Source organism: Rhinichthys klamathensis, unplaced genomic scaffold (genome assembly GCF_029890125.1).
Source record: "Rhinichthys klamathensis goyatoka isolate OS25496 unplaced genomic scaffold, OSU_Roscu_1.1 h1tg000050l_1, whole genome shotgun sequence".
In the NCBI taxonomy this organism is placed as follows: domain Eukaryota; kingdom Metazoa; phylum Chordata; class Actinopteri; order Cypriniformes; family Leuciscidae; genus Rhinichthys; species Rhinichthys klamathensis.
In genome coordinates, this window is record NW_026606596.1 from 1,298,978 (window position 1) to 1,313,571 (window position 14,594).

The 14,594-nt window shown below is 41.1% G+C and overlaps 2 protein-coding genes across 2 annotated transcripts; both read right to left on the bottom strand.

Moving 5' to 3' along the window:
• Positions 1-682: 682 nt before the first annotated feature.
• Positions 683-8,535, bottom strand: LOC130082803 (solute carrier family 35 member F4). The gene is made up of 7 exons (XM_056247677.1): positions 8,313-8,535; positions 7,678-7,990; positions 6,291-6,507; positions 6,051-6,176; positions 5,258-5,450; positions 4,874-4,963; positions 683-958 (listed from the first exon to the last, which is right to left on the bottom strand). The coding sequence occupies exons 1-7, from the start codon at positions 8,383-8,385 to the stop codon at positions 711-713; spliced, it is 1,260 nt and encodes a 419-aa protein (XP_056103652.1). The 5' UTR covers positions 8,386-8,535; the 3' UTR covers positions 683-710.
• A 1,228-nt stretch (positions 8,536-9,763) lies between these two features.
• arr3a (arrestin 3a, retinal (X-arrestin)) lies at positions 9,764-13,886 on the bottom strand. The gene is made up of 15 exons (XM_056247681.1): positions 13,861-13,886; positions 12,782-12,812; positions 12,584-12,644; positions 12,452-12,496; positions 12,036-12,229; positions 11,775-11,834; positions 11,613-11,689; positions 11,395-11,530; positions 11,227-11,311; positions 10,866-10,938; positions 10,616-10,753; positions 10,347-10,430; positions 10,099-10,122; positions 9,964-10,013; positions 9,764-9,848 (listed from the first exon to the last, which is right to left on the bottom strand). Exons 1-15 carry the CDS (start codon positions 13,869-13,871, stop codon positions 9,844-9,846), a joined length of 1,074 nt encoding a protein of 357 aa, XP_056103656.1. The 5' UTR covers positions 13,872-13,886; the 3' UTR covers positions 9,764-9,843.
• Positions 13,887-14,594: the final 708 nt, after the last annotated feature.

The following is a 14,594-nucleotide window of genomic DNA, read 5'->3' on the forward strand; positions in this document are numbered from 1 at the left end:
GTCCTGACTCATGCAGTTTTGTTTTCACTTTTATTGACCATGACCACATTGAAAATCTGACATTTTGTTTTCACTAAAACTGGAAATAAAGAAAGTTTTAGGATTTTGATAGCTTACACATTTTTTAACTTTAATATAATTTTTGAATTATTAGAGAATTTTTAAAAATGTAATATATAATTTATTACAATCTTCCTTTAAATAAATAAAATGTACAACTTATTGGCTTTCATTTTGTTGCTAACACTTTACAATTCCATTTGTTCCATCCACATTATTAACAACATGCACAAAAAAAACCTTCTAAAGATTTAAGTTGTATCTGTTAATATTATTTCATGAACATGAGCTGACATGAAATCACAATGAGAAGTTGTATTTTTTTAATTACTGTTAACAAAGATGAATAAATACTGTAACAAATGTTACATTCTCATTGTTATGTAATGTTAGTTAATGCATATGAGGTTTGTAGAACATAAACATCATTTAACTTTTTTTCTAAGAGTGTAATGTTAACTAATTGAACATTATTGTAAAGTTTAAACATTTTTTTATTATAATCTTTCTTATTATCTTACTATCATCTGGTGTGTCAGCAGCTAATAAAGACATTTTGAATTTCAAACAACATGAAATGAAAACAGAACTACAATGTGAATAGTTGCAATTACACATCAGACCAACGCTCAATTGTTCTAATAATAGTCTCAGCTGAGTGCCAATATGGCTGGTTTGGGTTTTGCTCGTGCAATCCCAGCAGGGTCCCCTACAGTCTCCTCTCCAAGGACACTGTCCTCTCGCCAGTTTCCACGCCACAGTGTGCTGAGCCAGCGCAAAGTGCTCTCATCCCAGTTTTCTGGAAGCTGCAGCATGAGATACCCTGCTGAGATGATGCTGGCTGCTGCTGCTCGCACATGGCTAATGTGCAGAGTTACGGTCACAAATGTATCTACAGCTTGAGAAAGAGAGAGAGGGCAATAGACTTGAGCATGGAAAAATATGCAAGGTGCAAACACAGAAATTAAATGCTTTACATGTCCGATCATTTTTATACATCTAGGCCTATGGAGTGCTGCAGGGATGACGTTTTGTAGGCCAAAACCTGGACAAGAGTTAGCATTTTAGCACTTTCTGTCAAAAGTCAATGGGGTTTTTGAATGGGTTTTTGGTTAAATGCCTGAAATAAGGTCAGCGGTTATAAGGTCAGCGGTCGGCCCCACTGGACTAGTATCACTTCCCCTCCTTGAACTGCCACCTTAACGTGGTGGAGGGGTTTGAGTACCCGAATGACCCTAGGAGCTATGTTGTCTGGGGCTATATGCCCCTGGTAGGGTCTCCCAAGGCAAACAGGTCCTAGGCGACGGGTCAGACTAAGAGCGGTTCAAAAACCCCTTATGATGGACAACAATTCAAGGACTGTGACGTCGCCCGGTATGGCGCAGCCGGGGCCCCACCCTGGAGCCAGGCCCGGGGTTGGGGCTCGTATGCGAGCGCCTGGTGGCCGGGCCTCTTCCCACGGGGTCCGGCCGGGCTCAGCCCGAAGGAGCGACGTGGGACCGCCTTCCCGTGGGCTCACCACCTGCAGGAAGAGCCGTATGGGGCCGGTGCAGAGAGGTTCGGGCGGCAGTCGAAGGCGGGGGCCTCGACGACCCGATCCCTGGACACGGAAACTAGCCTTAGGGACGTGGAACATCACCTCGCTGGCGGGGAAGGAGCCTGAGATCGTGCGTGAGGTTGAGAGGTTCCGACTAGAGATAGTCGGGATCACCTCTACGCATGGCTTGGGCTCTGGAACCACACTCCTTGAGAGAGGATGGACTCTTCACCACTCTGGAGTTGCCCATGGTGAGAGGCGACGGGCTGGTGTGGGTTTGCTTATAGCCCCCCAGCTCAGCCGCCATGTGTTGGAGTTTACCCCGGTGAACGAGAGGGTCGTTTCCCTGCGCCTACGGGTCGGGGATAGGTCTCTCACTGTCGTGTGTGCCTACGGGCCGAACGGCAGTGCAGAGTACCCGGCCTTCTTGGGGTCTCTGGGAGGAGTGCTGGAAAGTGCTCCGACTGGGGACTCCGTCGTTCTACTGGGGGACTTCAACGCTCACGTGGGCAGCGACAGTGACACCTGGAGGGGCGTGATTGGGAGGAACGGCCCCCCCGACCTGAACCCGAGCGGTGTTCAGTTATTGGACTTCTGTGCTAGTTACAGTTTGTCCATAACGAACACCATGTTCAAGCATAAGGGTGTCCACCAGTGCACGTGGCACCAGGACACCCTAGGTCGTAGGTCGATGATCGACTTTGTGGTCGTTTCATCTGACCTGCGGCCGTATGTCTTGGACACTCGGGTGAAGAGAGGGGCGGAGCTGTCAACTGATCACCACCTGGTGGTGAGTTGGATCCGATGGCGGGGGAGGAAGCTGGACAGACACGGCAGACCCAAGCGTACTGTAAGGGTTTGCTGGGAACGTTTGGCCGAATCTCCTGTCAGAGAGATCTTCAACTCCCACCTCTGGCAGAGCCACGACCGGATCCCGAGGGAGGCTGGAGATATTGAGTCTGAGTGGACCATGTTCTCCACCTCCATTGTCAAAGCGGTGGCTCGGAGCTGTGGCCGTAAGGTCTCCGGTGCCTGTCGAGGCGGCAATCCCCGAACCCGGTGGTGGACACCGGAAGTAAAGGATGCCGTCAAGCTGAAGAAGGAGTCCTATCGGGCCTGGTTGGCTTGTGGGACTCCTGAGGCAGCTGACAGGTACCGGCAGGCCAAGCGGACTGCAGCCCGGGTGGTTGTGGAGGCAAAAACTCGGGCCTGGGAGGAGTTCGGTGAGGCCATGGAGAAGGACTATCGGCTGGCCTCGAAGAGATTCTGGCAAACTGTCCGGCGCCTCAGGAGAGGGAAACAGTGCCCTACCAACGCTGTTTACAGTGGAGGTGGGCGGCTGTTGACCTCAAATGGGGATGTCGTCAGACGGTGGAAGGAATACTTCGAGGATCTCCTCAATCCCGCCGTCATGTCTTCTATTGAGGAAGCAGAGGCTGAGGGCTCAGAGGTGGACTCGTCCATCACCCTAGCTGAGGTCACCGAGGTAGTCAAGAAACTCCTCGGTGGCAAGGCACCGGGGGTGGATGAGATCCGCCCTGAGTACCTCAAGTCTCTGGATGTTGTGGGGCTGTCTTGGCTGACACGCCTCTGCAGCATCACGTGGCGGTCGGGGACAGTGCCTCTGGGATGGCAGACCGGGGTGGTGGTCCCTCTTTTTAAGAAGGGGGACCGGAGGGTGTGTTCCAACTACAGGGGGATCACACTTCTCAGCCTCCCTGGGAAAGTCTATGCCAGGGTACTGGAGAGGAGAATACGGCCGATAGTGGAACCTCGGATTCAGGAGGAACAGTGCGGTTTTCGTCCAGGCCGTGGAACACTGGACCAGCTCTATACCCTCTACAGGGTGCTGGAGGGTTCATGGGAGTTTGCCCAACCAGTCCACATGTGCTTTGTGGATTTGGAGAAGGCATTCGACTGTGTCCCCCGAGGCGGCCTGTGGAGGGTGCTCCGGGAGTATGGGGTCCCGGGTCCTTTGCTAAGGGCTGTCCGATCCCTGTATGACCGAAGAAGGAGCTTGGTTCGCATTGCCGGTAGTAAGTCAGACTTCTTCCCGGGGCATGTTGGACACCGGCAGGGCTACCCTTAGTCGCCGGTTCTGTTCATAATTTTTATGGACAGAATTTCTAGGCGCAGCCAGGGGCCGGAGGGTGTCAGGTTTGGGGACCACGTGATTTCGTCTCTGCTTTTTGCGGATGATGTTGTCGTGTTGGCCCTTTCACACCAGGACCTTCAGCATGCACTGGGACGGTTTGCAGCCGAGTGTGAAGCGGCTGGGATGAGAATCAGCACCTCCAAATCCGAGGCCATGGTCCTCAGTCGGAAAAGGGCGGCTTGCTCCCTTCAGGTTGGTGGAGAGATCCTTCCTCAAGTGGAGGAGTTTAAGTATCTTGGGGTTTTGTTCACGAGTGAGGGAAGGATGGAACGGGAGATTGACAGACGGATCGGTGCAGCTTCTGCAGTAATGCGGTCGATGTACCGGTCTGTTGTGGTGAAGAAAGAGCTGAGCCGTAAGGCAAAGCTCTCGATTTACCGGTCAATCTACGTTCCTACTCTCACCTATGGTCATGAGCTTTGGGTCATGACCGAAAGGACAAGATCCCGGATACAGGCGGCCGAAATGAGCTTTCTCCGCAGGGTGGCTGGGCGATCCCTTAGAGATAGGGTGAGGGGCTCGGTCACTCGAGAGGAGCTCAGAGTAGAGCCGCTGCTCCTCCACATCGAGAGGGGTCAGCTGAGGTGGCTCGGGCATCTGTTTCGGATGCCTCCTGGACGCCTTCCCGGGGAGGTGTTCCGGGCACGTCCCACTGGGAGGAGACCCCGGGGAAGACCTAGGACACGCTGGAGAGACTATGTCTCCCGGCTGGCCTGGGAACGCCTCGGTGTCCCCCCGGAAGAGCTGGAGGAAGTGTCTAGGGAGAGGGAAGTCTGGGCATCTCTGCTTAGACTGCTGCCCCCGCGACCCGGCCCCGGATAAGCGGAAGAAGATGGATAGATGGAGGTCAGCGGTTTACACAAGCTCAAGATACTTTAACATTTTATTCTACAACATAAAATATATCATGATGAACAAAACGTATGAGAATCATAAACTTTTGTTGGTCGCAGAGCTTATTTATGCAATAATCCAAAAGCCAATGGAAAAATCCTATTGGGTCTTTTGACGAGGGAACCAGGGTGATGCTAACTTCTACGAAATCACTGCAGCACTCTATTTCACATATCTGTGAGGCTTCAGAAGGTCTATTTTTTGTTTATTTATGTACAAATACATACCTGCACTCGCTGGGATGGTCAAGAGAATTCCCAGAGAAATTAAACTGGGGTACGTAAACATTCCTCCCAGATTTACCAGCACATTGAAAACTTAGGAGAAAACAGGACAAAAAATAGTTAAAAGTTATATGTCAAATAAAAATCTGACCTATTTTGTTTTGAATATTTAATAATATTAGTAATAATATCAACAATAAATTATGAAATTATAAAAACTTTAAATTAATAATAAATATAATATCATTTAAAATATCATTGAAATACAATCAAATATAACACATAGCCTAAGTATTTTTTTAATTTTCTAACTTCAGAATTTATAAACAATAAATGTGTGCAATCATTATTACATAATGGATAGTGGAAAACAAAAGCATAAGTTACCAAGCAGTAGAGAAGCCATGACAAAGAGTTTATCCCAGGGGATGTGCTGGGAGGGAGGCCAGTATTCCACATGTGTGAAATAAAGTAATACACACACCCAGGAGTGGAGGACGAAACTACACAGACCCACGCAGGAGAGTAACACACTGGCAGGGCCTGGATGGACATTCCCTACACGCTTTCTGAAAAGCACCTGAGACATGAAGCCACCAGTTATTAAAGTAAAACTGCAGAAATTTTTTTTTTTTCAGTTGTTTAAGCACTTTTAGATTTAAATTAATTTCTTAACCTCACGCAGTCTTCTAGAGTTTTGTAGTGAATTAGTCATTTTAAGAACGGATAATTGTTTCGGTTGTAAATGGCTCAGATTTGTTACAAATGGGCTAAATTAATAATTCAATGACTCGTTCCACCTACTGTACCCAGATAGCACACGTGTCTGCAAGATGTCTGTTAAAGATCACTTCATCTGGAAAGCATCTGCTATTTACTTGATAGACATCTTTAAGATGTCAGTTTAACATACATTCTAAATCATTACATCTTAAAGACATCTGACAGGAAACGTCCTATAGACGTATTGCAGATGAGCAAACACTCTAAAAAAGATGTCATCCAGATGTAAACACACTCATGAAATAGACGTCTCTGATGTACGTGCAGTAACAATGTGACACGGTAAGTCACTAAACGAAAGTGAACGTTTCAGAAAGAATCTTTATGATGAACGAATCTTTTTCGGATTCAAAAGAGTCACATGGGATGAATTAAAATCCCCACCTCAAGTGCTGACCTTGAATAAAGCAGAAGTTGAAGCTGAGCCAACTCCCAGTGCCACTCCTGTGATTGAGTCGCTGTGAAAACCATCCCCATAGACCAAAATAACAATGCCAGTAATGGACAGGACGGCAGCTACTACCTAAATAGAAATTAAAATAAATAAATAAATATTTGTGATTGCCTCAATGAATTGCCTTTCACACACACACACACACACACACACACACACCCGCTATCATGTTTGATTGCTCACCCTGACACCCATGAAGCGGTCCTTGAGTCCGATCCATGAAAGGAGGAAAGTAAAAGCTGGGCTGCAGCAGAGAACGGCACTTACGTCCACTTTGGATATGCGGCAAAGCGCCAATAAGTACAAATAACCAGATAAACTCCATAGCACAGAGAATGGAGCTGCTCCTTTCAGAACAATCCTAACGGTCAGTTCTTCACCCAGGAATTGACTACATTTTCTGTACGTCAAAAGAGAATAGAATGCCAGCAGCATGTCACATCAAAATGATCGCACAACACAAGAGTCTCTATCACTTATTCTTTCAGACGAGAAATAGGGTAGACTGGGGCAAGTAGTCACAGGAGCTTTATCTCAGTCATTAGCCTAATCCAAAAGTCCAATAATACAACAAAGCAATAAGCCCCAAGCCGTGGTTTACAGTGAATTCAGTTAAAGGCCGTTGTTAGGCACGACGTGGCTTCACAGGGCCTATTGGTTTTATAAAACGGTTAATCCATAAAAATACTTATTTTAATATTTATTTTGGTGTAGGCTATGTTTGTAGAGTAATTTACAACGCAGCTCAACCAATTAAATCAAGGACCGGAATTATCAGTTTTATAAATATGTGTTTTCTCTAGCAGAGTGTTTGTAAAACTTCTAATTTGAAAATTAGGGTTAGGGTTAGAAGTAAATGATCCAAAATGTAAACATTGTACAAAATGTATTACTTAAAATTTGCATGGGTCAAAACAATGTCTCACTGTTGGGGCATGTTGTCACAAAAGGTCAGTAAGTCTGAAAATAAATTTGAGACATATTAATTGTAATAAAAACTTGCCCCTGTAGCCTACCCCTGTCAATTAATTCAAATAATGATTTATTTGCATGTGAATTTTCTGCAACAAAAACCAATATCCACAATTCTTTCACTAAAGATGAATGTATGCAGTTTTATTAATAGAACGGCCTAAACCCCATGTGTAAAAATACAGCTTAGTCAGGACTCTGTGCATGCAGTACGATTTATAATAAAGCTTTAACCTATCCCCAAATGATAATGCTGAAGGTTTTGCTGTTATACCAACAACTGCCAGCCAGTTTCAATTATGACTTTGCACTCATTATTGGTTGTTGGCCAGGCATAGATTAATTAATAAAGTGGCAATTTGTTTAGCTGTACTAGAAGCTGGGAGGATTAGGGACTGAAAGCAGCTTGCACTAAACAGCTTTCAGAACATTAAGTCAAAATAAGAATGATATACAGTACAATAACGTTCATTTTACTTGATTTAATTGCTTAAGCACTATAGCAAATGAATACTGGACTGCCAAACATCCTAACATGAGCAAGTCATGAAGATCATTTAAAACAATCCAGTGTTCATTTGAAATGTTTTCTTCTGACCTGAACTCGGTGGTTGGCAACTGCTTCTGTTTCTCCGTGAGAAGATGACACAGATAGTAGAAGGGAAAAAAGAGAATGTTCCAGATGCTACAGAACCAAATGATAAAGAAAGGGGTTGGATGTTTTATCAGAGTTTCTTTAGCACTGTGAGTACCCCAGGCCCAGGAAACAGCCACACAAGCCCCTAAAATGAGGCCACAGGTCACCCTCCGTACAGCTCGGAATGGCCATCGAGTGCAGCAACGTTTAAATGGTCTTTCTGCATCAGATTCATCCTCAACTAAGTTCTGTTCCTGGGGATCCTTCTCACTTACTAAGAAAAACAAAGACAAGTCATTTAGAGAATTACAATTGTCACAGTTTCCTACTTCTACATTTGATAGATTTCCATACACTCTGGAAGTGTGCCATAAGAGTGCCATAGAATAACCATTTTTGGTTCCCCATAACCTTTCAGTGAACAGCTCTTAAAATAACCTTTTTTTTTTTTAGTGTGAAAAATATTTCCTTGATATTTAGATAAAATCTCCCACAAAAAAAAAAAATTAGCTATAAAGATCCTTTTGTGCAATGGAAATAATATCTAAAACATCTAAAATACAGTAAACTACGCAGAGCTAAAAAAACAACATTACCTGGTGCAGGCAGGTGAAGTGTGATGGGTAGGGGTCCGGAGGAAGGAGATATCTTGGCTGTGAGTTTGTTCATTGTTTGTTGTGCTCTCCTAAAAAAAACCTAACCCTTAGGTCAGGGTTCTGAGCCCCTCTCTCATACCAGTAATATGCTTTAAGTAAACCCATGCTAAGTGCAGATTACTACAGATCCACCTGTGATTAAAAATCTAAGGTTTAACAGCTTACAGTCCCACATGCTAAATGCTGTTAAATCACAGTTAGTGATGAAGAGTACTACAAAGAAAACTGTACAAAAAAAAAAAAAAAAGTTAGAGTGAAGTTTTGCATTGACAGTTTTAGTATAATAATAAAATGGATTTATATAGATATTGTAAATATTATAGTATTAAGTCTCTCAACCCCCATTAACATTAAATTGACATCTGACCTATAATCCAGATTTTGGATCATCATTGGACTATAAAAACACTGATGAGATGGTTGTAATTATTAAGAACAAGATTAGGGCAAGACAATTTGAATTATGTATCTCCAGTCTCTGAATTCTTGGTTATGCATAATGTTTTTTGTATGTGAAAGTGTATTTTCTGACTTGTTCTGTGTCATGTCATTAAGAAGAGATTTTCAGATAGTTTTCTGTCACTGCTTAAAATTTGGGCACTAATACTGGCCAGAAAAAAAAGGTAGGCTGTAGCTTATATTGGACACAATAACCTTTTGTGACAACATGCCCCAGTAACTGTGTATTGTTCTGACCAACAAATAGTCTGAAAATCTTCGAACAACAGCAGTTTGCTACTTCCCTATTTCATCAGTTGTCAGTCTATCAATTCTCTAAAGTTCAAGGGTAAAACTTTACAAGGTCTCATTTGTTGAAGCAGTAACTATGAACTAATTATGAGCAATAAACAGCATTAATTAACCTTTGTTAATGTTAGTTAATAAAAATGTTCACATTCATGATAGTTCATCTTTTGATCTTCAAAATGTATTAGTAAATGTTGAGATTAACAAATGAAGCAGAAGAATTGTTCATTAATGTTAACGAATGAAACCCTTTAAACTATATTCACACGTTTACCATTTAGTGTTTTATCATTTATACCAATCCATATAAACACAATGTCCATGAAGGTTTTGGAGGTATTTTATTTGGTTTAATGACTCAAGAGTCAAAAATTCCACACATGACAAAACAAACATTACACAAAGTCACGTGAGTTGCTGTGATTTAAATGACTATACTCTAGGCAAGACAAGTTAACACAAGCATACATAATGAAGTGATCAAACACCATACATTTTGAAATTCCTCACTCAGACACACTTTGTAAACTATGGGCTAATGTATAGGAAATATGATGACCATCAGGGAGCACTTTCACCAAGAAGATGTTATGATATACTCCTGGCATTGTCTGAGACGCCTTCTTTGCTTAATGGGGAGACATGTGACTTTTTCCTGTGCTGTCTTGCTGTGAGGGAATGTACTTGAGGGTAACGTCTGTCCTGTGGAATCTTACACGGGCATTCAGTCTGTTATAATCAGAGGGAGACAAAAAAAATTGAGTGAGATACTTCACGGCAAAAAACCCTGGTAGACCACGTTTGGCCATGGCAAGAATGAAGAGAAAAGCGGGTGCTTGATTACCTTTGGGTTTGGGGTGCATCAGGGTCAGAGGCAGCTCTACTGTCACATCACTGTAAGGAGAAAACAACAGGTTAGATAAAGGCCATTTATGATTTCCCATAATGCATTTAAAATGTTTTCTCATTTTTGACCTACCTTGCTGTCAGTCCTCCCAGCAGACTGCAAAAAAGGAGAGCAGAAACAGATAAGTATAAATTATATATCATTTTAGTTAACATATTGTTACAATAATAATAATTATTGTGTGTGTGTTTGTGTGTGCATTTAAATATATGTATGTTCATATAATAATAATAATAATTATTATTATTGAAACAATAATTTATTTGTTATTGTGAGTTTAGCATAAACTGGACAGATATCTCAAAGAAAGAAATCCTTACCCTCCACCTGATACCATGAGGTTAACTTTGATCTTGTAGGACACCAAAATTCCCAAAATTTCCTTATCCATTCCTGCCCTTATTCTGAAGAAAGGACGGAAAAGTAAATGAATAATTAGCAGAGTTCACAGTATAGTATCAAAGCGAATGTGCTGTATTGAGAGCAGTTCATTACAGCCCAAAAATATTTTATTTTTTTATAACTGGATTATGTGTAACTCTATTGGGCGTTCTGTAAAACTCTGTTTGAAGATGAAACAAACACTTACATAGTGGTTGAGGCCAAATTGGTGTCTTCATCTTTAAGCCTGCCGTCCAGTGCCAGGCCACGCTTCTCCTTGTTGGATGACAGCAAAGGAGTGATCGCGAGGGATTTTTCAAAATTTGCACTCCCTTCTATAGTTTCCCTGCAGAAAAAAATTGAATCATATAGGTTAGATAACTTACAACTGATAATTGAAGAGACCTTCGCTATGGCTGACATACGTGCATATCACAGTCAAAGAAAATGACACTCACCCAAACTCTTCACTCAGCACATTCTTGGTGTATTTGTCGGCTGAGTAGAGAACCACGTCTGTGGTTTGGTCAACTATGAGAGTAATGGATACAACATCAGTTCATTCAAATATACTGCTATATTTATTATACCCCCCGATGGAATGCTTGACTATATATATATATATATATATATATATATATAACTTAAATCAATCATCTTAAAATAACTTAAATCAATATTTGATGTGCATTTATTGATTTATTTGGAAGTAGTCATGTAATAGGATAATATACAGTCAACTGGTCATTATAGCAAAAGAAGTATGGTACAATAATCCTGTCAGGGGTTATACTTTGCTTTGCTTTTGATCAATCTCACCTGTAACCTTTATTTTCTTCACAACTTTGTTTGTCTCGTTCTTGACCTTAATGTTGATGGGGATGGGATCACCGTGGTAGTAGATCTGTCATCAATGGGAAAAAGACACATGAATTTCTTCTTGATTTGGTAAATATCAAAGCATACAGTTCGTCATAGTTTACACACCTCCTTGTCCAGAGAGGCTTCCAGAAGAACAGGCTTATCAGACATCATAAAGCTCTTGCAGATCTCAGCTTTCTGTCCAGATCCTGTGTTATCAGGAGCGAACTGGATTTTACGAATGATAAGGCGGCAAGTGTCCCTGAGAGAGACGAGAGAAAAACATTATTTGTAAAAATTGTTAACAGGGGGTAAATGTGCGAAATAACCTATAACACACTCACTTCTTGTCGATTTTCTCATCGGGGTCATCAGCTGATTTGGCCACGTAGGCCTTGACCTCAAAGTCAACACCGCAAGCCTGCAAAAACAGAGCCATGAGCAAGTCCATTCAGCACATTTCCATTTGAAGATAATATATTGAATTCGCTCTCATTTCATCTCACCTTTCCTTTGTCATCTGGGCCAGGCTGAAGCGTAACAGAGCAGGGGAGGTTGGCGGGGATCTGAAAGAAAAAGACAGTTCATTTTAATTTGTCACATCAGTTATATCAGGACATTTTCTGTGACAAATGGTGTACAAATTATATTTTTTATTTATAAGGGGTTTGTAAAATGATTACTCCTAATGATTGTCTGTATTATTTTGCTGTGCTTTTCACAGTGTAAATGAATTATTCTGTTGTTGGTGCTGGCTGATGACTTACATTAAAAGTGAAGGGATGGCCCTGCTCTCCAGCTTTCTTTAGGAGAGTGTCGTGCATCTCTGTCAGGGTGGGTTTGTGGCCTGCATCAGGATATAGCTGTATGTGCTGAATCCAGATGTCTTTTCTGAAGGAAAGCCCAATCACATCCAGGTCTTCACGACCATAACGGAAAGCGCAGGCCAGCTGAATCCAAACTGCATGAAGCAACATTAAGCATTGTTTTTTATTTGTTCTATTAATTCTTTTTCATCCTTTTTTTAGAGAAAAATAACATAATCATATAATTTTAAGTATGAATGATTAAATGAATTTGTTATTTAAATGTATTATCTATGCTTTTTATATAATATTTATTTATTATTTAAATATATATATATATATATATATAAATAAAAAAAACTTAATCCTGACAATACCTTTTCTGTCTTCAAGGTCTGCAGGGTCGATTTTCACTACACCCTCTGTTTAGAATAAGAAACAATTCTTATTTAGTTGTTGGATATTACCTGTTGTCTGTGTTTCAAAAATAAATGCAAGCAGTTTCTCACCAACATGGTCAACTGAGTCAACATGGTCAACAAAGTCTCTCTTCCCCAGGTAGAGAGTGAGCTGAAACATAAACAGTGCATTACACTAATTTATTTCCATGTAATGAAATATGAAAATTCAAGCATAAATTTGTAACAATAAATTGAGGAATTCAATTCAGAATCAACTGAAAAATCTTCAGCTAACTTTAGTCGTACCTGGCCGCTTCCACTGGTCTTTTTGTAAACTCTGAAAACACAAAAAAGAAAATTGTGAATAAGGAACAGTAAGATACATGGAGTGTGTAGTAACACTGATAAAACAAGATAAAATTAGTAAGTGTTACAAAAATGTAACTCTGTAATGCCTGACTATATATATATACACTGCAGAGGGTGTCAAAGAGGAGTGAGCAGGGATCACTTGTCCTATTAGTTCTATACCTCAGGTATTAACCTCTCTACCTCAGCAATGTATTTGAGTTATCAGGTTTGACCTTTTTGCCCTGAGCGATCATCACGTTGTTAAAGCTTAGTATTTTAAGACACTTTAAGGCCAAGGCCTGAAATGCCCTTTGCTATTAATCCAGGCTTCATAAATGGAGGCAGCTTGTGTTTACTCCAAAGAGGATGCCTGGTAATTGATTGTGACTGCCGGCTTATGACACGTTCATGCTGGACTCAAATCAATGTTCCCAAATGATGAGATCTATTCTAAACTTTCAAGAACATCCTCATTGTGGCATGTAAAGCAATTGTTTTTTTCTCTCTTACTATGTGATGCTTCTGCGGTAATTTTTGCCATCCTATCCTATATCCTATCCTATCCTACTTAGACATGACATATAAAGTGGTTTGTTCATTTTTGATTTCTCAAATGATTTTTAAATTATTTATTTTTAATTGTGATTTGCACTTTGGATTGACCCTTTGTCATTTCTTAGACATAACCTGACGGGCCAATATTTAACAAGCACAGAAAATTGGAAAGTGACAAAAAAAAGCATGCAATATTAATAGAAAATATAAAAAGAATATAAAAATGAGTTACTCCAAACTAAGCACTTGGTAAATACTATGGTGAAAAGTATGATCCAGCAATGTTAGAGTTCAGCAGGTTGCTATGCATAATTTGCTTTTCGGCTTTCTCCAAATCTTTAATAAATTGTTTTGGTATTGAAAAGCACAACAAGTCTAATGCTAAATAAAACAGTAAAATGTGTTTAGAAAACTTTTTTTTTGTATGTGAGCAGTGTGACAATTCTCAAAGGTGAAAGGAAAGAGGAAAGAATACTTACTTGTCTGCCATTGTACAAGGATTTTCCTGAAATAAATGAAATCGGAAAGTTAATTTTATGAAGAGTGATTTTTTAAACAAATGGCTTTCACTGCATGAGTGTTTATGTGTGTATGTCTCCACTCTTTATTGCAAGACATGATGTGTGCTTGTGAATGTAGTGATAACAGCAGAGCAACTGTTACTCTTATTTTTCTCTCAAACAAATCTTGGCACAGAGATACCCCTAGCTGTACGGCATTGCTCATCCAGTGAACTCAGATACTTTGATGTAACCCTCTCTAAATATGCCAATTTATGGGCTTTAAGCTTATTTCTAAATGCAAATTGCATGGGCAGGATATATATTTGACTAAAACAAACATGAAGAGAAATCATATAGGTTGTGACCACAATATAGGCCTACGTTTCAAAATAAAAAAGAGCTACCAAGAGGCTGTCAAACACTGTGGATATACTATAATGGCCTTTATAAATGCAAAAGAATGTGGAGACCTTTTAGATGTTTTTGCACAAATCGAATACTCTCAGCTGTAAAGCTCCAATGCACATCATGAGGTTCTTAATGCTCATCATTGTCCAATTTCAATTTAGCTGATTGAGTGGCTCTTCACAGGAAGACAGTCTGAATGCAATCAAATATTGGTTGTACACATGTAGGCTAAATGAACATTCACAAGGCCCTGCTGGTAATCTGAGAAAGAGGGCTGAATGAACTCAAGGAAGTTAATTTAA